We start from the raw sequence: 25,796 nt of genomic DNA, 5'->3' as shown, positions 1-25,796 counted from the left end.
CCGAATGAGTACGGCATACAAATGATCTTAAAACCATTTCGGTCGCTAGACTCACTAATGACCTTCCGCAGAGCAGTAAAGACCTTCCTCTTCCCCCAATCGGGCCATTAAAAACTGTCTCCTCAATATACTTCTCCTACACTTCCCCCTCCCCATTTGCGGTTTCGACAATCGCGATTTCACATATTCGCGATTTTTTGGGGAGGGGGAAAAAAGAAAAAAAAAACATCGTTAAGTCTTCCCCCGGCATCCCGGCCTTACCTGGTGGTCTAGCGGGTTTTCGGGGCAGGAGCGATCTTCCTACACTCCTGCCCCGTGCAGATCACCATTAGGAAATAGCTGTAGGGAGTTCCCGTCGTAGTCTCGAGACTACAGGAACTCACAGCAGCCATTTCCTAATGAATTTCTTAAATGCAGCCTCTTTTGCCCTTATTATTTTGATCACCTGTTTGGAGAAGTATCTAGGCTTCCCGTTTCTCTGTATAAACATATGCTGCCATATATAATCTAATCTAATCTAGTCTTCAATTTATATACCGGGTCATCTCCCAACGGAGCTCGACTCGGTTCACATATAATTAAAACTAGAGTACATAAGAAAGAGAGCATAGAAGAAAAAACACTGGATTATCGTCAATTCTTTGATACTATAGTTAAGCCATTTAAATGTTGTGTGAACGGCAGAATTTTCAGGGCTTTATGAAATTGTTGTAGCTGGCCTATCAGTCTAATGGAGTCAGGAAGTCCCTTCCACATCTCTACCAGCTTGAAGGCAAAGATTGACTAAGCTTTCCTATAGATTTAATACCCTTTCAGCTTGGACCACTGCCCTTCCACTTCACCAGTGCCTACCCATACTGTCAGCTCTTTCTGCATGTACTGGTTTCTTTGTTCAAGCCTATCCATTTCAGTGGCTGGTAGTATGTCACCAGGGTGAACCTGTGCCCCAACACTGGAAGTAACAGCGGAATACCTCCAGTGCCCATTTTATAGCCAGTCTTCCTTTATCATATATGCTCTCTCTCATGGAAGTAGTTTCCGGCTTGGAATGCCATTGGATATTCCTGACTGTCCTCCTCTTGGGCCAGAACTGCTCTAAAGTCCAATCCTGAGCATCCATTTGTATTATGATGGGGCTATTGAATTTGAGGCTCAGTAGCAAAGGGCCTATTTTAACTTCTGGAAGCATCTTCCAACTCTTCACTCCAGAAAATCTTCTCTTGTGCATCCTTTCACAGCAGGCAGGTTAGTGGCTCTGCTGTCTCTGTGAGGTTTAGTATGAAGTGTGGGTAATAACAAACAAGCTCTAAGAAGATTCTCACCTATTTCCTTGTTTGGGGCTGAGAACAGACTGGAGGCGGTTTAGGGAGCTGGCCTTAGCAATCAGTAGGAGAAATCCCTGGTTTCCTGAGACTAAAGCACGTAAAGAGAATTTCCAAAACAGAAAAAGGAGCTGGATTTCAACAGAAAGGGGGAAAAAAGTATTTGCTTGCACTACAGATTATGGATCTTTTAGGAACAGAATTGAGGTACAATCTGTTGGACAGCAAGACTCAGAGGGCCATCCAAAGGGAAAAATAACACCATCATTAAACTGTTTTCCGGTGGTTTAGCCTCCACGCATTTTAGCAACGGATTATCAAAACAGATTATCTCTGTCTTTAGCGAGGTTTCTAGCAGTCTCCAACAATGGCATGCAAATGTGCTCTTTAACATTGAAATGAGCCCTCCGGTGGATTCTTAAAAATCACTGAAGCGTTTTCGAAGAGTAGCAACGGCTTTTGGCGACAAAAAGCAGCGACTGGTCCAGGGGTGCTGTTACAGTGTCAGCACTTGTGTTTTGACTCTGGCTAATGAAAATAAAAATGTATATCGATATATTTTTAGTGGAGGGTAGTAAAATCACGCTTCTTTTGAGTTTTTGGGAGAGACAGGCATGTTTCATGCGCACTTGTTAACAGTCAACGCTTCTTCTTGAACGCATGTATGATACCTTTGTCTTGTGTGTTTCTGGCTGTGGGTCTTGATTAAATTTTACATTAAAAACAAATTAAAAGATTTACCTGAATTATAGTAGTTTTTGGGAGAGAAAGGCATGATTTATGTGCGATTAATAAAAGTCGACATTGCTTCTCCCCTCCAATCCCTTCCATTCGTCCAATAGTGCAGCAGGAGAGTGTGGGGTTTTTGGTTTTTTAACGGCGGTTTTCTGCGCAGGAAAGAGACTTGGGAGTGCTGATTGACAAGTCGATGAAGCCGTCCCCGCAATACGCGGCAGCGATGAAAAGGGCGAACAGAATGCTAGGAATGATTAAGAAGGGGATCACGAACAGATCAGAGAAGGTTATCATGCCGCTATCCAGGCCATGGTGCGCCTTCTCCTAAAGTACTGCGTCTAGCACTGGTCACCATACATGAAGGAGGACACGGTACTACTCAAAAGTGTCCAGAGAAGAGCGACTAAAATGGTTAAGGGGCTGGAGGAGTTGCCGTACAGTGAGAGATTAGAGAAACTGAACCTCTTCTCCCTTGAAAAGAGGAGACTGAGAAAGGATATGATCGAAACATTCAAAATACTGAAGGGAATAGACTTAGCAGATAAAGACAGATTGTTCACCCTCTCCAAGGTAGAGAGAACGAGAGGGCACTCTCTAAAGTTAAAAGGGGATAGATTCCGTACAAACGTAAGGAAGTTCTTCTTCACCCAGAGAGTGGTGGACAACTGGAATGCTCTTCCGGAGTCTGTTATAGGGGAAAACACCCTCCAGGGATTCAAGACGAAGTTGGACAAGTTCCTGCTAAACTGGAACGTACGCAGGTGAGGCTGAACTCATTTAGAGTTCTGGTCTTTGACCTTGGGGCCGCCACGTGAGCGGACTGCTGGGCACGATGGACCACTGGTCTGACCCAGCAGCGGCAATTCTTATGTTCTTATGTAAGTGCCCATCAGCAATGGGCACATGCAAATGTAGGAAATCTTCGCTGCTGTCCACCAATCTTATTTGCATGCGCGATTTTTAAAGAATGTCTCGGGTTTTTAGATTCGGTATCAAAACGACTGCCTTAGCAGACCGTCGCTTTTTAACGCGGGGTTTTGAAAATCCTGGCTTCAGTGACAGGTAGAAGGGTTGAATTGAATCTGGAGACCAGATTAATAAGGGACAAGTCAGCCACAGAAAAAATTCAAACCAAGCAGGGCTCTGAAACGATTGTTTCAAGCAAAAAGTACAGAAAGCGTGGTTGGGAAGATTTAGCCACTAGCAGAGTCATACCACAGAGACGATTTTGGTCTCGGTTGTGGATCATTTTCATTGGCTTTTGAACAAGTGAAGCTCTGCTTGTAAGGTGCTTTCTGACACTCTGAATCATACTTTCCTGACTGTTGCTTCCGAGAATTAGGGTTGGGTAATTCAGTTTCACAGCGATTTCAGTCTTTTTTGATGGTAATCAGAGGGGACAGTCATTGTGGGTTGTGTTGGATTCTGGTGGGGAAAACATGAACACAGCATAATCTTGCCAGCACCGATACTCTAAAGTCCTCCCACCACACCAGCGGCCAGACCTTACGTTCCTCTCGTTCACGGGCCTTCTCACTCCTCTTTCCCCTTTGGTTTCATGCTTCTCAGAGGGACAGATAAATTTTATTGTGTTTTTGGCAATTAAAGAAGTCACCTTAAATAAATAAATCCCTTAGAAACTTATGTAGACCCCTTGACCAAACTGGTCTGTATCGGGCCCTGCATGCACACAGCACAGACAGGGGAGGACATCCCTGATATATCGAGAACATAAACACAACACAGACAGGATAGCAGAAAGATTTTAAGGAAAAATTTAAGTAGCTCAAGGAGAAAAAAGCTTCAGGGATAAAGTAAACTGCAAGAGAATCAGAGGAAAACTTTACTGACAGAGCTAATGTAAATCAAAACGTAAAAAGGTACTAAGCTGGATTCCAAGCTTTGGTTCAGCAGGCATGAAGTCAAGGTTTTTTAACCCACATCCTCCGCAGTCTGGCAATAGCTTGCTAGGGCTGAGGAGAAAGAAAACCACGAGGAATCTTTTCCCTTTTTCTTCAATCTTTAGGATATGTTCTTTGTAATTTCCTAACACTGGTGGTTTTAACCCCTGAATTTTTACTGTCATCCAGCCAAGTCACAAAAGGTAAAATATAAAACCCAATTAAATTAAAATAAAGTCTCCTTGGGTAATTCAACTATTATAGTTCCTCGCTGAGAATAAATACAAAAAGTCTTGCCCATGTTGATACCATTCAGGTTGACAAATCTGAGCCATAGGAGCCAACTTTTCAAAAGTCTTGTAGGTGCTAAACCCTGGACTCTGTCAAAGAATTTGTCGAATACTGAGGATGTTCAAGCACCCACAGCACAGACTCCTATGATCCGAGCCTTTGATGCTTCTTCATAGGTCTGGCGCTTAGGCAATTCCTGGGTCTCCGAAGTCATTTCAGTTTACGCTACTGCTGTTCATCTGTTGTCTCCCCTCCTCAGAGGTCTCAGTTCATTTCACTTCTCATAACTCCATGCCCCAGAGCCCCCACCAGTCTGTACCACCTTCCACTCTCCATAGTAAGGGGATGGTTGACCCTTGGCAAGGAACACACATGATACCTGAAGGTAACAGCCTCAGCTCTGTAGTGTTACTGCAATAGTGGAACCTATTGTACCCCTGGGGTGAAGGAGAAAGAGAAGCTTGGCATATTTTATTTATTTCTTCATTATAGCCCATCCTCCCCAGGAGCCCAGAACGGGTTACAAGGATACATACACAGAGTTTTCAGGAACAGAGATATGTACGTTACAGAGTCAATAGCATGCTACAGGATCAAGACACAAAGCTATAGAATCAATAACTTCCAAGTAATAGAGAATGTGGCTAAAAAACACACGCTTTGCAGAATCTAAGAAAATGTAACCATAGTGTCATGAAAGAGTATTGACAAATCTGCAGTGAATGGAAGAAAAACTGGTTTGCAGGCGTAGGTGTTCAAGAAATCCCTGAAAAAGTCTTAACACCACAAGTTCCTTCCTTCTTCCCACCAACTTCCCGACTCCCCGAAACTACCTGATCTACTCTTTACCTTCACTGGAAATGTCCAGAGATCTTCTTTTGTAACCCACCTTCTATAACTCTTTTGCAATCCACCTTGAACCGCAAGGTAATGGCGGAATAGAAATCTCTAATGTAATGTAATTTAAGGTACGTCGAAGCAAGGCCTATCAAAATTTGAGACCAGGATTGATCCGGTCCATGAAAAGAAGCGTCTTTACTGCTTTCCCGAAGGCCAGTGGGTTATCAATTACCCTAATGGCAGTAGGGAGTTGATTCCATAATTGAGGTATGCTATAGGAATATGATCGCATAGTTGTGTATTTCCAGCATCGAGGCAGAGAAAGATATCTTCTTTTTCAAGGGCCCCACGACAACAAGAGGGCATCCGTGGAAAATCAGGGGCGGGAAACTACGAGGTGACATCAGGAAATTCTTTTTCACTGAAAGGGTGGTTGATCGCTGGAATAGTCTTCCACTGCAGGTGATTGAGGCCAGCAGCGTACCTGATTTTAAGGCCAAATGGGATCGGCACATGGGATCTATTCACAGGGCAAAGGTAGGGGAGGTACATTAGGGTGGGCAGACTGGATGGGCCGTGGCCCTTATCTGCCATCTATTTCTATGTTTCTATGTTCCCCAGAATCCAACTATCATTTCTGTACAGAATCCAGCTTCAGAGACCGAATAAACAAAAACCACTTTCAGTCACAAGTCTCCAGGGGACTACTGCACGATCAAAATGGCACAATACCTGTCCAAAAAGAGACAAGTTCATCAGGTTTGGCATGCAGGAGGAGGATGTGAACATCTCGGTCGAGTTCGAAAAGCAGAGACACTGGATCTGGGGCTTTTGGTGTGTTGGCAAGGATCGGATGATACCTGGTGAAATTTGGCGGCCTAGCAGTGAAGTCATCTCAATCTGGACTTTAATCCGACTGTTCTGATTTATATTTTCCCTTTTTTTTTTTCCAGTTTATGTTTTATTGTTAATTTCATTCATTGATTTGCCCCTTGTTTTGTTTTATTTTTAACATTTAAATTTCTCCAAAATTCTATTGCTCAACGGTTCCTCCTTTCTGCAGCTATTCCTATCTCTCTTCTTTTCTACCTTTCAAAGTCCTTAGATCAATGTAGTCTTGTTAGAATGTTTATTTTCTTATTTTTTCTTCTATTTCTATTTCTTACTTTTATTACTCAACTAATTGTTATTTTTTCAGGTACTTCAGTTAGATTGTGAGCCTTCGGGACAGTAAGGGAATTTCTAAGTACCTATTCTTTATTTATTTATCTTATTTTTATTGTATCCTTTAATGTATATTTCTCTGTAAACCTATATTACTTATAATTTTAATGCACACTATTGTCTATTTTCTGTAAACCGCTTAGAATCCTAACGGAGTTTAGCGGTATATAAGAAATAAATTACATTACCTCTCATCCAAACAGGACCAAGCTACCTTGGACACAATTTTGGAGACGCAGAGTCCTTGAGTCTCTCAGTAGCTTTAACAAAGACCATAAGGGATCATCTTTGGAGCTACTAGCCCACTGGACTTAATGGATAAAAGGTAGAAGCAGTGGAGAGAAGGGGCTTGCCAGTCTATTCCACACAGAAAAGTTGCCCTCGTTGTGAAATTTTGCTGCCAATTCATCTGGTTTATAAAGACAGCATGGGTGTCTCTGTGGCTTTACAAAACAAATGAACATGAAATTTACAAGTTTTTCTCCTGGAAGAGAAAAAAATAAATGAATCCCCTCCTTTACAAAGCCGCACTCGCATTTAACAGCTCCGACGCTCATAGAATTCCTATGAGTGCCCAAGCTGTTACCACTGTGGCTGGCGCTAAAAACACTAGCGCGGCTTTGTGAAGGAGGGAGTAAGTGAGGTGGAAACTTTTGCAAAAGGGGGCATTGCAGGCTAGAATACAAGAAAATTCCACAATTTGTAAGGGGGGGGTGTTACATAGTTTCTTCATTTATGTGCATTGGTCCCATAGAATTTAACTTGTCTTGCATAAATTTAACTTGTCTTGCATAAAATAGATGTTTAAATAAATAAAATATTACTCCAGTTCTTACCCTCTGCTTTGCAACATAGACAATCCGCAAGTAGCATAACATCATCAGAAATATCAGGATGAAGAGTGGAACGTACCATCTGGAAAAGAGACAGGGGCTGCCATAAATAAATCTCTTTCCTCCCTCTTATATCTTTTTTTTTTTTTAAAGCTTTTCTCCTAGGTTATCTGAGACTCATGCATATTCAACAGTTATAAAATCTTTCTCTTACAGGTGAACTAACATCGCTCAGAAGTTTTATAGGTGACATTATCAAATTTTAAATAAACCCGAAACCATTATAAGGTTAAGGAGCACAAGGGTGGTTTGAAAAGTTTGGTAAGGGCTCCTTTTACTAAGCTGCGTTAGCGTTTTTAGCGCACGCAGCATTTTAGCGTGCGCTAAACCCGTGCTACGCGGCTAGAACTAACGCCAGCTCAATGCTGGCGCTAAGGTCTAGCGCGCGTGGCAATTCAACACGCGCTAAAACCGCTATTGCAATTAGTAAAAGGAGCCCATAGTAACTTAGTAGATGACGGCAGATAAAGACCCGAATAGTCCATCCAGTCTGCCCAACCTGATTCAATTTTAAATTTTTTTTTTTTTTTCCTTCTTAGCTATTTCTGGGCAAGAATCCAAAGCTCTGCCCAGTACTGTTCTTGGGTTCCAACTGCTGAAGTCTCTGTCAAAGCTCACGCCAACCCTTCTACACCCTCCCAGCCACTGAAGCCCTCCCCAGCCCATCCTCAACCAAACGGCCATATACAGACACAGACTGTACAAGTCTGCCCAGTACTGGCCTTAGTTGTTCACTATTTACTATTATTTTCTGATTCTAGATCCTCTGTGTTCATCTCACGCTTTTTTGAAGTGCTGACTCTGTCCCCAGACTGCCCCTAAATTCAGTTGCTAAGCGAGGGTAGGTGACACCCCCACACCCTCCTCTCCACTACCCCCCCTGCTCCTTCTGCACCCTCCCGCTTCTTCCCCACCCTCCATGCCATGTTAACATTTCTTAGCAAATTTGACAACTCTATAACAATGAGTGATTTCAATTGCCACCATCAAAGAAATACCAACAGTACAAAAAAAAAAAAGAATCTTAAATAACTGCTCTTACCACAATGTCCATCTTAGTTATTATTTGAATTATTGTAGTATTTTTTAAGAACTCAATTCAACACCCAGCTTTAATACTTTTGAAAGTAAGAACTATGGAATGCCTTGCCTGGTATCCTGCGGTTTTGCGTGGGGAAGATTAATTTTAAGAAAATGCTGAAAACCCAATTATTTGCCAATGCCTTCTTATACAGTGGTATCTTGGATTACGAGCATAATCCGTTCCAGAAACATGCTCATAATCCAAAATGCTCGTTTATCAAAGCGAGTTTCCCCATAGGAAATAATGGAAACTCGCTTTGATACGTTCCCACCCTCCAACCCCCCCCCCCTGAGGCCAGCAGCGCTGCTCACTAGAACCGGCATTGCTCTCCCCGAAGGCCCCCCTGCGAACCGGCACCCCCCCCCCCCGCGATCCGCGACCTGAGGTCCCCCAACCCACCCAAACCCTCTCTCCTGGTGCCGGTGTGCAGGCTACACTGGAGTAAGAAGAGGGTTTGGGTGGGTTGGGGGATCTCAGGTTGCGGCGGGGGGGGGGGCGATGGCAGCAGGGGGGTGCTCGATGGCGGCGGGGAGGGGTGCCGGATCACGGGGGAGATGATGGGGCAGGGACAAGACATTTAAATTTGTTAGGAACTAGGGAGGGAAACCTATTTTGAAATAATAATAATAATAATAACTTTATTTTTCTATACCGCCATAGTCAAATTGACTTCTAGGCGGTTCACATAGAAAGAAGGCTGGACAATCAGTGAATTACAAAATGCAAGAAGAAGGAAGTTACATCATGAATTGGAGAAACATGGTGAAAGAATACTTGAGAGAAGAAAGATGTTACATAATACAATGGGGTTATAAGGTGAAAAAAAAACCCCAAAACCTGAGAGAGGTGATCTCATTAAGCAAGGAATTTGTCAAATAAAACAGTTTTAATTGATTTTCGGAATGTGTTGTAGGTTTGCCTGGCTGTATTTATGTGGTTTCCCAGCCAGGATTGCTGTCTGTTTGCTTGGAATATGAAGGTTCTGTCTAGGAAGGATTTGTATTTGCAGCCTGTGATCTTTGGGTATGCAAAGATGTTTTTGTTTCTGGTGGTTCGTGTGGGGTTGTGTAGAGTGAAGTGTGTTTGCAGGTAGGAAGGTGCTAGGCCCCAGACTTGTTTGAAGCAGATACAAGCGAATTTGAACAGTATTCACGCCTCCACAGGTAGCCAGTGTAATTTCTTGTAATAGGGGCTAATGTGGTCTTTTTTTTCTCAGTCCGAAGATCAAGCAAACTGCAGTGTTTTGCACTAATCTTAATTTTTGTACTGTTTTTTTTGGGGAGGCCCAGGTAGGCGATGTTGCAGTAATCTAGGGTAGATAGGATCAGCGACTGCGCCAGTCATCTGAATGATGTTGTGTCAAAGTATTTTTTAATTGTTCTTAGCTTCCACAGCATGGGCTTCACCTGAACAAGGGTAGAACTAGGCTGTTGATGCTAACATTGAAAAAGGAGATCGAGCAGTTTTTAAAGTCAAAGTTAGGAGAAAGCCAAAAGTCACTTAGGAGTACAGGGTTCAAAGTAAAGGATCTTCAAGAAATACTTGCCAAGTGCAAAAGTCAGGATATCCCAATCCAATCCAATCTTTCAGTTTATATACCGGATCATCCTCTCTAGACAATAGAGGGTCAAGATAAGGAAATTGGGTCATTAGGGCATAGACAGGGGGTGGGTAAGCAGAGTGGGCAGACTTGATGGGCTGTAGCCCTTTTCTGCCGTCATCTTCTATGTTTCTATGATGGGTCATTTGGCCTTTATCTGCCATCATGTTTCTATGTTTCTATAATCAGAAAGTTCTATGACATCACAATGCAGGTGTAAAGAGCCTTAGCCTATAGGAAGAGGAGATGCAAATGTTAAGAGCCTTAGCCAATAGGGAGAGGAGGAGAGAGTGGCTGCTGCAGACACCAGAAAATATTTCTTCACAGAGAGAGTGGTTGATCATTGGAACAAGCTTCCAGTGCAGGTGATCGTGCCAGACTTTAAGAAGAAATGGGATACCCATGTGGGATAAGGAAATTGGGTCATTAGGGCATAGTCAGGGGGTGGGTAAGCAGAGTGGGCAGACTTGATGGGCTGTAGCCCTTTTCTGCCGTCATCTTCTATGTTTCTATGATGGGTCATTTGGCCTTTATCTGCCATCATGTTTCTATGTTTCTATAATCAGAAAGTTCTATGACATCACAATGCAGGTGTAAAGAGCCTTAGCCTATAGGAAGAGGAGATGCAAATGTTAAGAGCCTTAGCCAATAGGGAGAGGAGGAGAGAGTGGCTGCTGCAGACACCAGAAAATATTTCTTCACAGAGAGAGTGGTTGATCATTGGAACAAGCTTCCAGTGCAGGTGATCGAGGCAGACAGCGTGCCAGACTTTAAGAATAAATGGGATACCCATGTGGGATCCCTACGAGGGTCATTAGGGCATAGACAGGGGGTGGGTAAGCAGAGTGGGCAGACTTGATGGGCTGTAGCCCTTTTCTGCCGTCATCTTCTATGTTTCTATGTTTCTATGATGGGTCATTTGGCCTTTATCTGCCATCATGTTTCTATGTTTCTATAATCAGAAAGTTCTATGACATCACAATGCAGGTGTAAAGAGCCTTAGCCTATAGGAAGAGGAGATGCAAATGTTAAGAGCCTTAGCCAATAGGGAGAGGAGGAGAGAGTGGCTGCTGCAGACACCAGAAAGTATTTCTTCACAGAGAGAGTGGTTGATCATTGGAACAAGCTTCCAGTGCAGGTGATCGAGGCAGACAGTGTGCCAGACTTTAAGAATAAATGGGATACCCATGTGGGATCCCTACGAGGGTCAAGATAAGGAAATTGGGTCATTAGGGCATAGACAGGGGGTGGGTAAGCAGAGTGGGCAGACTTGATGGGCTGGAGCCCTTTTCTGCCGTCATCTTCTGTGTTTCTATGTTTTTAGAGGCTCGACTCGGTTTCCATAAGGAGAGGTTGTTCTGAGAGGTTATGATAAATGCCATATTGTGTGAGACCAAAGGTCTATCAAGCCCAGTATTGGGTTTCCAACAGTAGGCAATCCAGGTCACAAGTTCTTGACAAGATCCCAAAAGAGTAAAACAGGAGCCCGGGAGAATTTAACTAAAGAACAGTAATAAATGATTCTAAATAAACCGTATCAAGCTCTAAATACATATAAATGTATAGCAGTAAATGAAGAGTTAATCATAATGGCCCTATTAGCATTTGATGTGTGCATAAACATTTATCTTGCATAATCATCCAAGGAGGAAGACGTTATCAAGCTGTGTTAGGGCAATAACCCCCATTATTATCCCCTTAACGTGACTTCAAGGGCTCTAACACAAGTTGTCTTGCCCTAACACGGTGATATTTAAGTCATCACAGATCATTTAATAATGAAACGCGAAACACACAAATTCATATAAAGCAGCTCGTTACTACCTAAAAACCATAATGTGACTTGCAGTGAACACCTGGTGGTAGGTGAGGTATAAGAGGTGATGAAAGCCAAAAAGAGTATTAAGAAATGGAAAACACTTAAATGAAGAAAATCGGGATGAGCCGAAGCACTGCAAAGTTAGATGTAAAAAAGTAATGAGGAAGGCCAAGACTTTGAAGAGAAGATTGCTGCAGAGGCATGGATTAATACTACAACTTTTTCAAGTACATCCAAAGCAAAAAGGCTACGAGAGAATGAGTTGGTCCCAGTGGCGTAGTAAGGGGAGGGGGAGGGAGGCAATCTGGGGGTGTCGGCACCCCTGCACGTGCACGCCCCCTTCCCTTCCCCCATACCTCTAGTCAAAGGTGTTGTTCGCAGCAGTCAACAAGGTGCTCTTCATGACCCCATCAGCTCTCCCGCTGATGTCACTTCCGGGTGCCGTGCACAGGAAGTGACGTCAGAGAGAGAGCCGACGGGGTTGCAAAGAGCACATTGTTGACTGCCGCGAACAACACCTTCAACTAAATGTACGTGGAAGGGGCGCGCGCGGCAGGCGGGATCGGGGAAGGAGTGGGGGGGAGGCAGAGACAAAGGCAGGGAGGAGCACTACTGCCCAGGGCACTTTCACCCTCGCTACACCACTGGATGACCAAGGGGACACAGGAATGTTCAGGGCTGATAAAGCAAGAGCAGGAAAATTAAGGGCTCGATTCCGTATTTGTTGCTTAAAAATTCGGCACCAACCAGGGTAGCTGCTAAGTGCAATTCTATAAAGCTAAGGTGCCCATTATAGAACCACGTTTGGTGCCGCCTAAGCACGTTTAGATGGTGCTAAGTATTCTAGCAGGTAGGCGCGCCCTATTTATGCCAGAGTTTTCTTGGCCTAAATTTCTGCACCTAAGTTAGGCGCCCAACGGTTCCTAACTCAAAAACATAGCCGCGATCCACTCTCTAACTATGCGCTATGTACTAGGCGCCTGTTATAGAATCATGCCTGCCAAGTTGGGCACTTGGGCCCATATCCTATAAACAGCACTGGTTTTCTAGGCACCAGTAGGCACCCAAGCTAAGTGAAAAACGCCATTTAAACAACGTTTTAAACTGATTTTCAAGGTGCCTGCCAGCACCTAAAAATATGGACCTGGACTCACTACTTCTGTTGGTGCTTTAGAACATAAGAATAGCCTTACTGGGTCAGGCCAATGGTCCATCAAACCTGTCATCATGGTGGCCAATCCAGGTCTCCAGTACCTGGCAAAAACCCAGAGTAGCAACATTCCATACAGAATCCAAAGAATAGCAAGATTCCAGAATCCCAGAGAGTAACAAGATTCTAGAACCCCAAAGAATAGCAACATTCCATACAGAATCTGAATCCCAGAGAGTAACAAGATTCTAGAACTCCAAAGAGTAGCAACATTCCATACAGAATCCAAAGAATAGCAAGATTCCGGAATCCCAGAGAGCAACAAGATTCTAGAACTCCAAAGAGTAGCAACATTCCATACAGAATCCAAAGAATAGCAAGATTCCAGAATCCCAGAGAGCAACAAGTTTCTAGAACTCCAAAGAGTAGCAACATTCCATACAGAATCCAAAGAATAGCAAGATTCCGGAATCCCAGAGAGCAACAAGATTCTAGAACTCCAAAGAGTAGCAACATTTCATGCTACCGATCCAGGGCAAGCAGAGGCTTCCCCGTGTCTTCCTCAATAACAAACTATGGACTTTTCCTCCAGGAAATTGTCCAAAGCTTTTTTAAAACCAGCTAGGGCGCCTAATGCCACTGTAGGCGTGGCTAACGCTGGAAGTGGCATTAGGCGCCGTAAAGCACTCAAAGAGGCACGATTCACATCAAAGTTAGGCACCGGACATGTAGGCCTTGAAAACCTTGGTCTACATTTCCAGAGCCTACTTTTGCCGGAGGTACGGTTCTCTAAACGTCTCTAAACGGTGCCATCGCATGATTGACATGAGATCGACAGCTGCTTTTAAGGAGGCCACCAACAATGGCGCAATTTAGAGAATCCAGGCCTTAACTTTCAATTAACTCCACTTAGTGCCAAGAGGTGTCAAGTGCCGATTATCCGCACTCAATTAAGTTAGGCACCTATATTGGCTAGGCAAACCGATATAAGTGCCTAACTTTAGGTGCACTTTGTAGAATTTGGGGATAAATGATTTCTTTACCTTGGTCTTTTCTAAGGAGGATGTTGGGGTCATGTGTCTTTGATGGTTTGGAGCAACTGATGCGTTTCACTGTAGATCTAGAACAGGGGTCCTTAAATCCAGTCCTCGAGGTCCACAATCCACATCCCAGCCTAGTTTTCAAGATTTCCCCAACGAATATGGATGAGATCTATTCACCTTCACTGCTTCCATTGCATGCAAATAAGCTATGTGAAACGTGAGCATGTTTTCGCTGCGACAGCCCTTGTCTTACAGAAGACCCTACCTGCAGAGCTGTGACTGAGAACCAATACATTAAGGCCTGGCTGGCCTGGAACTTCCTCCCCGACGTTAGAATTGACGCTGGAAGTGAAGTCTTGTGGGCCCGGTGCTTGTATGTGCCAGGTCTGGCTCGGGGAAGCAGCAGGGAAAAATTGCGATGGTGGCTTGGGGGTAGGGAAAGAATCGGGGAAGTGGAGAAATAGGAACAATGGCTTTGGGGGGGCAGGGAGAGAAAGAAAGAAAGACAGAAATAAAGGGGGGGCCCAGGGGGAGAGAAAAAGAAAGACAGAAAGAAAGGGGGGGGGGCAGGGGAAGAAAGAAAGAAAGAAAGGCAAAAAGAAAGAGGGGGCAGGGGGAAAGAGAAATAAAGGCAGAAAGAAAGAGGGGGCAGGGGGAGAGAGAAAGAAAGGCAGAAAGAAAGGGGGGGCCAGGGGAAGAAAGAAAGAAAGACAGAAAGAAAGGGGGGCCAGGGGAAGAAAAAAAGAAAGACAGAAAGAAAGAGGGGTGCCAGGGGGAGAGAGAAAGAAAGACAGGCAGGCAGGGGGAGAGAGAAAGAAAGAAATATTGGCTTTATAGAAGAAGGAAGTGCAACCAGAGATTCATTAAATCACCAGACAAAAAGGTAGGAAAAATTATTTTTGTCAATTTAGTGATCAAAATGTGTCCGTTTTGAGAATTTATATCTGCTGTCTATATTTTGCACTATGGCCCCCTTTTACTAAACCACGATAGTGGTTTTTAGCGCAGGGAGCCTATGAGTATCGAGCGCGGCGCAGGGCATTCAGCGCAGCTTCCTGCGCTAAAAACCTCTATTGCGGTTTAGTAAAAGGGGAGAGGGTATATTTGTGTATTTTTGTATAGTTGTTACTGAGGTGACATTGCATATTTTAAAGTCATCTACCTTGACCTCTTTGGAAAAAAAAACCCTGAATATAAATGAAAATTAATATTTTCTCTGCGTACAGTGTGCTTTGTGTTTTTTAAAATTTTATTGTTGGCAGATCATTTTGACTTGGTCATTTTAAAAGTAGCTCGCAAGCCAATAAAGGGTGGGCACCCATGTTGTAGCCAGGGGTGTCCAACCTGTGGCCCCGTGAAGTATTTTGTGCAGCCCTGGTCGAGGGCGATGCAGTGTTTTCCTCTGCTGCCCCCGGGTGTTTACCGTCTTGCCGGCTCCCTCCTCTGTCTTGCTGCAGCGTTTGCACATTTGTGCGGCCCCAGAAGAATTTCTCTATCCTTTCCTTCAGCAATATTTCCATTATTTTTCCAATAACTGGCTTGTAAGTTTCATGGCCCAATATCACATTTATTTATTCAATTTTCTTTACTGTTCTCCCAGGGAAGCTCAGAACAAATTTATTCAGGTACTCAAGCATTTTTTCCTGTCTGTCCTGGTGGGCTCACAATTTATTTAATGTACCTGGGGCAATGGGGGGATTAAGTGACTTTGCCCAGGGTCACGAGCAGCGTGGGTTTGAATCCACAACCTCAGGGTGCTGAGGCTGTAGCTTTAACCACTGCGACACTCTAGAAATCAAAATGTAGCAAAAATGAGCCAAGTATAGGACAATCAAACCATTGTGACATCACGAGGTTGGCTCTTATTGGTGGAATAAGGCATTATGATGTCACAATCTCAGCTCTGGTTAGCAGAGACAGAAACTTTTCACATTAATTAGTTTTCTCTGCTGTTCTCCCAAAGAAGCTCAGAAGAGTTTACATGAATTTATTCAGGCAATCAAACATTTTTCCCTGTCTGTCCCAGTGAGCTCACAATCTATCTAATGTGTCTTGGGCCATGGGGGGATTAAGTGACTTGCCCAGGGTCACAAGGTGCAGTATAGCTGTAGCTTTAACCACTGTGCCACACTTTCCCCCTTATCCCCAAATCTTCTGACCACAAAACAATGAGAATTTCTAAAATACAATTTCATTGTTGCATTGAAGTCTTGCTCATACTAAATGCGTTCCACAAAGAGATACTTCAGACAAAGAATCTTCCAAAATCGCAGATAGATATAACCCGTTCTGAGCTCTTTGAGGAAAGCGGGATAGAATTAAATGAATAAAATAAATAAATAAAAATAGATCTTGCAAAACATTTCCCCCTCTTGGTCCTGAATTCCCTCCCCCCTCCCCCTCCCCCTCAAGGGCCCTTCAAACTTGAGGAAATAGATAAAAAGCAAATCTTATTAATAGGAGGAATCGCAGTAGGGGAACACTTCAAAACTTCAATCAAATACTTTTTTAAAAGCCGTTTTGTTTAGACAACATGACTGACAACTCTGTATGTTTGCTGAAAGGTACCAATTGCAGTGCAGAGAAATGTATATGTTGAAAGTGGTTGTCTAGATCAGATCCAAGATGGCCGCAGGCTGGATGTGCTGAGTAATGCTCCTCAGAGTATGACTGTGTTTGGAAGAAATTTTTGTGGTAGTAGTCCTTAACCTACCTGAAATGCTGAAGAGACGCGGTCGGAGCACCGCTGCTGCCTCACGGCGCACTAGAAGAATCTCTGCTGGCAATATTGAAGACCTTCTGAGGAGGATGCAAAATGTCCCATTAGCGTCGGCAGTTAGCCCGCTGGAGATGCCGGGAATGGGCAGGACCATGGCAGTTCTCCTTGGGCCAAATACAACCTTCAGCCCAGACGCGAGAGCACTGCCCCCACAGCCTCGGACTACAAGCTCTCCACGGAGTGAGGAAACCCCACAGGTTGGGTTGTTTCCTCCTCTGGAGGCTAGCGTTGTAACATCGGAGAGCCTGGAAGCTGGGGCACTTCAGCAGGCGAGCCCCATTATGGAGACTGAGGCTATTTCATCTCCGGGGGATGGTTGAGTCCAGAGGGAAGAGGGGCAAGAAGATCTTCCTCACCAAATAGGAACCGATTTTTATAAACAAGCCCACTGAAGTGACCCTGGATTTGCTTTGGGATCTTGTGGCTAATTTTGGTAAAATTTTGGTAAAATTAATACTGGGAGTTTGGATGTGCCCCTTGTTCAACACTGGCAAGCGCTAAGACATATAATTACGGACCTGAAATGGAGAATTAACTACCTTTTTGTCACTATCTCGTCTGAAGAAAGAAAAATCTTCGCTGTTTGTTAAATCTTGGATCCCAATTAGAGGACTTGAGTAAAGTTAAACTCATGACTAGGTTCTTTTTTTTCCCTTTTTCTTTTATTGTTAAATTGGAAACTTTAATGGAAATTGTTCGTAGGTTTAATTTCTTTCTGTACAAGGTATAATGCTTGATATTTAAGTTTAAAATCATAAATAAAAAAAAAATAAAAAAGAACATGGTTGTCTATGCTTTTAAGGCTAGTTTTAAATGTTTTCTTAAAATATATTGTTTATCAAACCACATTTATGGTAATAGCAAGCATCAGATGATAAGAACCAGGGCTGTGGATTCGGTAGATAAATGTTCCGACTCCGACTCCTCAGTTTTTTGTACTTCTGACTCCGACTCCAGGTACCCGAAATTTCCTCCGACTCCGACTCCACAGCACTGGTTAATTTTCAGATCGTTAAAATGGAATGTCAAGTTGCGAGAAATGAGCATTTTCGACACCACCTTCTTTTTGCTTTTAATCAAGGTTCTAAGGCCGCAGAAGCTGCTCGCAACATTTGTGCTGTGTATATAGTGGGTGCTATAGCTGAAAGAATCGCTCGTGATTGGTATGCCAAGTTCAAAAATGGAGTCGGTAGATAAATGTTCCGACTCCGACTCCACAGCCCTGATAAGAACATCAATATTCAAGAATTAAAATGCACACACTTATCACAAACATATTCTGCCCATATATGACCTTTAAGAGATAAACCCAGCTCCTTCCCTATTTCTAATACCAAGGGCCTGTTTTACAAAGCCCCATGGCAACAGCCCTGAAGCCCTTTAAATCTCTATGGGCTTCGGGGCCGTTACCGCATTGCAGCCGCTAGCGCGGCTTTGTAAAACAGGCCCCAAGTCTTAGAGAATGACACAGGGACAAATTTTTCCCTCTCCCTGTGGGAACTCATTTTCCCGTCCCATCTCCACGAGTCCCTGCCCCATTCCTGCAAGCTCCGTCCTCATCTGCACATGCCTCAAACAATTTACAAGGATAAGTGTTCGAGGCCTGTGTGGTTAAGGCAGAGCTTACAGGAATGGGGCAGGGACAGCGACAAAATTCACGGGGACAGGACGGAGAAATTGAGTTCTTGCGGAGACGGGGAAAAATTTGTCCCCGTGTCATTCTCTACCCAGTCTCAAAGAACTCTCTTTAATTCTGAGACCATTTTTAAAAAGATTAGGCATGTACTATAAGTTGGAAACTCCATCAGAATTTGGAAATACTTTTAAAGGGAACAAACTATGGAAAATAAGTCGCTTTTGGGATCTGTTGGGTACTTGCTACCTGCACTGACCACTGTTGGAGACAAGATACTGTACCGCAGCCTAACTCAGCATGGATTTTCTTAGAAGTATGAACTCATGTAACTTCTCTTGATAAATAGACTAATACTGAAAGCATTAGATCACTCCTTCCAAAATCAATATTTATATCCATGGCAATGGTGATACTATATTCCTGTGAACATCACCATTAACAATTGTTGCAGTTGCCCGGGTTTCGCTGCCTCTGGGTAGATAGAGCTAATGTTTCAGCCATCATGCTGGAGCTTTCTTCAGGGTATGCTTTGAGGTCTGCAATTTGTCTTTATATATAGTGGGTCCTCTAGCCTGATTAGCTGGGGTTTGAGGTTACTGAGGCAGGAAAGTCTGTTGGTCATGAATTTGAATTTTGGCGGGAAAGTTCGTTGATCACAAATTTGAATTGTGGCGGGAAAGTCCTTTGGTCACAATTTTATTTATTTGATGTTTTATTTATTCATTTTCAATAAACATATCACAAGATTGTTACAGCAACATGAAAAGTATTAATTTTCCAGAAGAAAAAGAAAGATAGATAAACCAAGGAAAGTTTTTCACCTAAATAGTCCACAGTAAGAGGGGAGAGAGTTCACAATAAAAGGAGTATCAAATGAAGAAAAAAAAAAAAAGAAGAGAAATAAAGCATAATGGATCCACACAATTCCAGCGACATAACTCTTACTTGACCATTTTACACATGACTTCAAACAATCTTCTTGAGATCAATAGAAGATTTCAACTGTTCAGGAATAAAAAAAACCATAATTCAAGCCACCCAAATGTATCAGGCATTTACATGGACAGAGCAACTTAAATGAGGCCCCAGATCCAAAACTTCCTGTTTAAGGTTTAAAAAAAAACCTCCAACGTTCTTGCATCACTATAGCCACATCTGGGAAGACCCAAATTTTCTGACCAAAAAAGATAGCTTTGAAATGAAGGAAATACATTTTAAAAACATAAGAACATAAGAATTGCCACTGCTGAGTCAGACCAGTGGTCCATCATGCCCAGCAGTCCGCTCACGTGGCGGCCCTCTGGTCTAAGACCAGCACCCTAACTGAGACTAGCCCTACCAGCGCACGTTCTTTTTCAGCAGAAACTTGTCTAACTTTGTCTTGAATCCTTGGAGGGTATTTTCCCCTATAACAGCCTCTAGAAGAGCGTTCCAGCTTTCTACAACTCTCTGGGTGAAGAAGAACTTCCTTACGTTTGTACGGAATCTATCCCCTTTCAACTTTAGAGAGTGCCCTCTTGTTCTCCCTACCTTGGAGAGAGTAAACAACCTGTCCTTATCTACTAAGTCTATCCCCTTCAGTACCTTGAATGTTTCGATCATGTCCCCTCTCAATCTCCTCTGTTCGAGGGAGAAGAGGCCCAGTTTCTCTAATCTTTCGCTGTACGGCAGCTCCTCCAGCCCCTTAACCATCTTAGTCGCACTTCTCTGGACCCTTTCGAGTAGTACCGTGTCCTTCTTCATGTACGGCGACCAGTGCTGGACGCAGAACTCCAGGTGAGGGCGTACCATGGCCCGGTACAGCAGCATGATAACCTTCTCTGATCTGTTCGTGATCCCCTTCTTTATCATTCCTAGCATTCTGTTTGCCCTTTTTGCTGCCGCCGCACATTGTGTGGACGGCTTCATCGACTTGTCGATCAGAACTCCCAAGTCCCTTTCCTGGGAGGTCTCTCCAAGTACCGCCTCGGACATCCTGTATTCGTGCATGAGATTTTTGTTACCGACATGGATCACTTTACACTTATCCATGTTGAACTTCATCTGCCATGTCGATGCCCATTCCTCGAGCTTGATTATGTCACGTTGCAGATCTTCGCAATCCCCCTGCGTCTTTACTACTCTGAATAACTTCGTATCATCCGCAAATTTAATCACCTCGCTCGTCGTACCTATGTCTAGATCATTTATAAAGATGTTAAAGAGCACGGATCCAAGCACCAAGCCTGCGGCACCCCACTGGTGACGCTCTTCCAGTCCGAGTATTGTCCACTCTCTGTTTCCTATGCTCCAGTCAGTTTTTAATCCATGTGAGTATTTCACCCTCAATTCCATGGCTTGCAATTTTCCGAAGTAGTCGTTCATGTGGAACCTTGTCGAACGCCTTCTGAAAATCCAGATATACAATGATCTTATTCTAAAGTAACTCGTTGAAGACTTTCTGTCAATGACTGCCCCAAAATCTCAGATAAATTATTCAAATCCAATTTCTGATTTTCCAAGATCAACAGAAGATTGCATTGGAACATCACCATTTTGGGTATTTCTCTTAGACATTTTCAAGTAAAATACTCTATTCATAGAAGGAATCATACCTGAGGAAAAATGTAGAATTTCTAAAAGGTATTTTTTTAAGCATATCTTTTGGCAAAATCCCAGGATCCACAAGAAAATTCAAAAACCGAAGATTTAGGGCTCCTTTTACTAAGCTGCACTAGCGTTTTTAGCGTACGCTGCAGATTAGCGCATGCTAACCCCCACGCTACATGTAAAAACTAACGCCAGCTCAATGGTGGTGTTAGCGTCTAGTGCTCACAGCAATGCAGCGCGTGCTAAAACCGCAAACGCAGCTTAGTAAAAGGAGCCCTTAATCTTCTGTTGAAATTTCCAATCTGCTCTATCTTTCTCCTTATTGAAACATTATCTTTTATGGCAACAGATCTGGATTCTTGTAGAGAAGAAATATCTAATTGGAATTGTTGAGACTTAAGGAAAGAGTCTTGTTTTAGCTCCTGAACAGTTTTAGATATAGTATCCATTGTAGAAGTCAAAGTTGTTACCTCCAGAGAAGAATTTTGAACCACCGATATCAAGTACATACCTATCTTCCAAACTGTTTCAAGTGTAATCGCCGTGCAGGGACCAGAGCTTCCAGCCCTAGAGTCACTTTGATGTTCATAGCATCGTTCCAGTGGAGAGTCACCCTCACTTGGAGCCTCTTGCGATCACATTCCAACCGAACCAGCTTGCACCATCAGCAAACCCATCTCCGACTCAGGACAGGGCAGATGAGTCAAATCCGGGGAAGAAAGAGCAACATCGGACCCAGAAAGCTTGGCGACTCCTTCCACCCGTGCTTTATCAGATTTCTCACCACCGGTCAAAGTCGCTGGATTCCCAGTGAGATATTTCTCAGTGTTTTGCTGTGGTGGCAAGGAAATGCAGCCAGTGAGGAGGTGACCCATACATTTCCTTTCCTTTTGGTATGCAGCATCATAAATTGTGGCAAAAACTAACAAGAATATGCAGCTCAACAAAGAAGAGAAGCAGCTCACCAGGTACATGCTGCCATCTTGGCCACTCCCCCATTGGTCACAATTTTAAATTATGGCGGGAAAGTCTGTTGGTCACAAATTTAAAATAGTGTCCAATGGACTTTCCGGCCACAATTCAAATTTGTGTACCAACAAACTTCCCCAGCAAAATTCAAATCTGCAGACCTCACAACATATTCTGAAGAAAGCCACAGCATGATGGCTGAAACGCCGGTTCTACCTACCCAGACGAGGTGAGACCCGGACAACTGCAACAATCATGACACCAGCTGTGAAAGGCTAGCAGAACATCACCATTAATAATAATTAGTGTCTTCAAATCAACACTATATACTGTAAATATTAGCACTCATTCTGTTATAGGCATCTGGGAGTTGTACCGGAAGCACTTCAGTTGCAATATGATAGTGCTATAATCATTGACATGTATATAGATGTGCCAATGAGCTTCCTTGGAGATGTGGAGGGGCATTTTTTTATATGACGTCTCAGTCCAACTTTGGACATTTCCCGCACAATGTCCAAAATTGGACTTCCAAAAGGATCAATTTTTTAAAATGATGGACGTCCCAAATTTTGTTTTTTTGAAAATCGTCTAGTTTGACGTCTTAGCCACTAGGACATCCAATTAGATGTCCAATCTCAGAACGTCTAACTTTATACCCCATTTTTGATGACAATACTGTCCAAGTTGAAAACATCCAAATGAAACCCATTTGTACATGGGAGGGGCAAGCTTTCTAATGGACTGGCCACACAGACATAACCAACAGAACTTTGGGGCACATTAGCAGGCATTGTTGTGAACATCTCACCATAACCCCCTTATAATGTATGGTAAGCCTTTCAAAACTTCCCCAAAACCTACTATACCTACTTGTCCACCACCCCAATAGCCCTTATGGCTGCAGGTGACATCTATATAGCAGTATAGTAGGGTTTTGGTGGGCTTACACTTTCCACCATAAATGTAGTAGTTAGAGTGGCTTATGGGCCTGGCTCTTCCTCTCTATGGTTCACTAGCCCACCTACCTGACTACTTAAGACACTTGTGTGATGCTTTACTAGGCTTTCCCATAGCAGATGTTACTGTTCTAGAGTCAGGTATGTACAGTTTCATTCAAATTTTGGGGTGGGTGGGAGGGGGACAGTAACACTGGGGGAGTATGTGTGGCTCATTACTTAATCCCACCAGTGGTCATCTGGTGAGTTTGGGTACCCTTTTGGCACTTAGATGCTTCTCAAACAGGTCTAGTTGAAAACATTTAAGTTCCATCTAAGACAGGGATCTCAAAGTCCCTCCTTGAGGGCCGCAATCCATTCAGGTTTTCAGGATTTCCCCATTGAACATGCATTGAAAGCAGTGCATGTACATAGATCTCATGCATATTCATTGGGGAAATCCTGAAAACCCGACTGGATTGCGGCCCTCAAGGAGGGATCTAGGATGTCCTGGGAAAGGTTTGGTTATAGCTGCAGGACTTCCAAGTCTAAGCCCACCCATTCCCTGCCCAGGGCACGCTTACCAACATGCCCATTTCTACTCTTGACACACAGCAGGTAAGAAGTCCCATTAAATGTCCAGAAAGTCAGTTTTGAAAATGCCCACTTGGACATTTTGACTAGTAAGATGTCCTAGAGCCAGTTTGTGCTTTCTTTTGGATGTCTATCATTTTTGAAAATGAGCCCCAATATAGAGCTGTGAACATCAGCTCGCATGCATAGATGTTCTGAAGAGCCTCTATGAAAATACACTAAAGCTATGAATATTAATTTGTATGCATAGTTTCCATGGAGATTCCAAATAGCTATGGGCATCAACATAATGATGCTTGATCACGATGGCTTTACCTCTCTGTCTTGCTATTTATCTGCTCACATTAATTTTTCATCCAGAATTTTTCCATTTCCAATAGCATGACATTTGGTTTTAAAATTGGGGATTTTTTCAAGTTGGACAAAACATGAACATTTATATCCTTGTGTATTCTGAAAGCACTGACCTATTTTTTTCAGACTCATCGCATTGTCAGGGAACAAGAGGGGCAATATGAGTGTCAATTTTCAGAAAAACAAAACAAAGCAATCATTTTAAATCATATACAGTAAGTAAATACTGTGATTTAACATAGTAACATAGTAGATGACGGCAGATAAAGACCCGAATGGTCCATCCAGTCTGCCCAACCTGATTCAATTTAAATTTTTTTTTAATTTTTTTTCTTCTTAGCTATTTCTGGGCAAGAATCCAAAGCTTTACCCGGTACTATGCTTGGGTTCCAACTGCCGAAATCTCTGTTAAGACTTACTCCAGCCCATCTACACCCTCCCAGCCATTGAAGCCCTCCCCTGCCCATCCTCCACCAAACAGCCATACACAGACACAGACCGTGCAAGTCTGCCCAGTAACTGGCCTTAGTTCAATATTTAATATTATTTTCTGATTCTAAATCTTCTGTGTTCATCCCACGCTTCTTTGAACTCAGTCACAGTTTTACTCTCCACCACCTCTCTCGGGAGCGCATTTCAGGCATCCACCACCCTCTCCGTAAAATAGAATTTCCTAACATTGCCCCTGAATCTACCACCCCTCAACCTCAAATTATGTCCTCTGGTTTTACCATTTTCCTTTCTCTGGAAAAGATTTTGTTCTACGTTAATACCCTTTAAGTATTTGAACGTCTGAATCATATCTCCCCTGTCTCTCCTTTCCTCTAGGGTATACATATTCAGGGCTTCCAGTCTCTCCTCATACGTCTTCTGGCGCAAGCCTCCTATCATTTTCGTCGCCCTCCTCTGGACCGCCTCAAGTCTTCTTACGTCTTTCGCCAGATACGGTCTCCAAAACTGAACACAATACTCCAAGTGGGGCCTCACCAATGACCTGTACAGGGGCATCAACACCTTCTTCCTTCTACTGACTACGCCTCTCTTTATACAGCCCAGAATCCTTCTGGCAGCAGCCACTGCCTTGTCACACTGTTTTTTTGCCTTTAGATCTTCGGACACTATCACCCCAAGGTCCCTCTCCCCGTCCGTGCATATCAGCTTCTCTCCTCCCAGCATATACGGTTCCTTCCTATTATTAATCCCCAAATGCATTACTCTGCATTTCTTTGCATTGAATTTTAGTTGCCAGGCATTAGACCATTCCTCTAACTTTTGCAGATCCTTTTTCATATTTTCCACTCCCTCTTCGGTGTCTACTCTGTTACAAATCTTGGTATCATCTGCAAAAAGGCACACTTTTCCTTCTAACCCTTCAGCAATGTCACTTACATACATATTGAACAGGATTGGCCCCAGCACCTAGAACCACAGCAGCATTTGTAATCTACGGACATTTGTTGACATACAAGCATGATAGGCTTCACCTCCTCCAATCAAAAATCTATGAACACTCCAGCTACGCATTGACAGAACATCCCAGAATAATCTAAGCTGTAGGACAGATGGACTTTCTTCTACAGTGAGTCCTAATTAACTAGTGCCAATAGCAATTTAAAATTAAGAAAAAAGGTGAAAATGATCAATAAATTAACTCACGAGTCAGCTAATCTAGCATGTGTCACTGCAACCAGAGTTCTAACTTTATGGTTAGCTTTCTGTGCTGGTAAAGCCCAAGTGAGTCTGATTTTCAGGCTGTCTGGACTGATTATTCCTCAGAAAGAGCTACATACATTTGGTCTAATTTGTACGTTCTTTTTTTCCCTAAACATCAGACCTATCTGTAACTTGTCTGGGTTGACACTACCAACATCTACATTGCTGTGATTTCCATTAGGAGGCAATTGTATAATCCTGACATCTGCATTTCTATGCCCCTTACATATGTAAATGTCCAAAACACTAAAATTAAAGGCATGTAAGCAGGGCCGGATTTTCCTATAGGCTAACTAGGCTTCAGCCTAGGGCCTCAAGATCA

The 25,796-nt window shown here is 43.2% G+C and overlaps 1 protein-coding gene across 6 annotated transcripts in view; it reads right to left on the bottom strand.

Moving 5' to 3' along the window:
• LOC117363042 (cyclic AMP receptor-like protein A) overlaps positions 1 to 25,796 on the bottom strand; it is a 646,660-nt gene that overhangs the window by 197,026 nt on the left and 423,838 nt on the right. For all 6 annotated transcript variants that reach the window (XM_033950231.1, XM_033950230.1, XM_033950233.1 and 3 more), the window contains one exon: positions 7,150 to 7,228. In XM_033950231.1, the coding sequence (XP_033806122.1) occupies positions 7,150 to 7,228 (79 nt within the window). The remainder of the gene's footprint in view (positions 1 to 7,149; positions 7,229 to 25,796) is intronic.

This window comes from Geotrypetes seraphini, chromosome 6 (assembly GCF_902459505.1).
Source record: "Geotrypetes seraphini chromosome 6, aGeoSer1.1, whole genome shotgun sequence".
Lineage (NCBI taxonomy): Eukaryota > Metazoa > Chordata > Amphibia > Gymnophiona > Dermophiidae > Geotrypetes > Geotrypetes seraphini.
The sequence above is the reverse complement of the archived record's forward strand: the minus strand, read 5'-3'. Positions and strand labels throughout refer to the sequence as shown.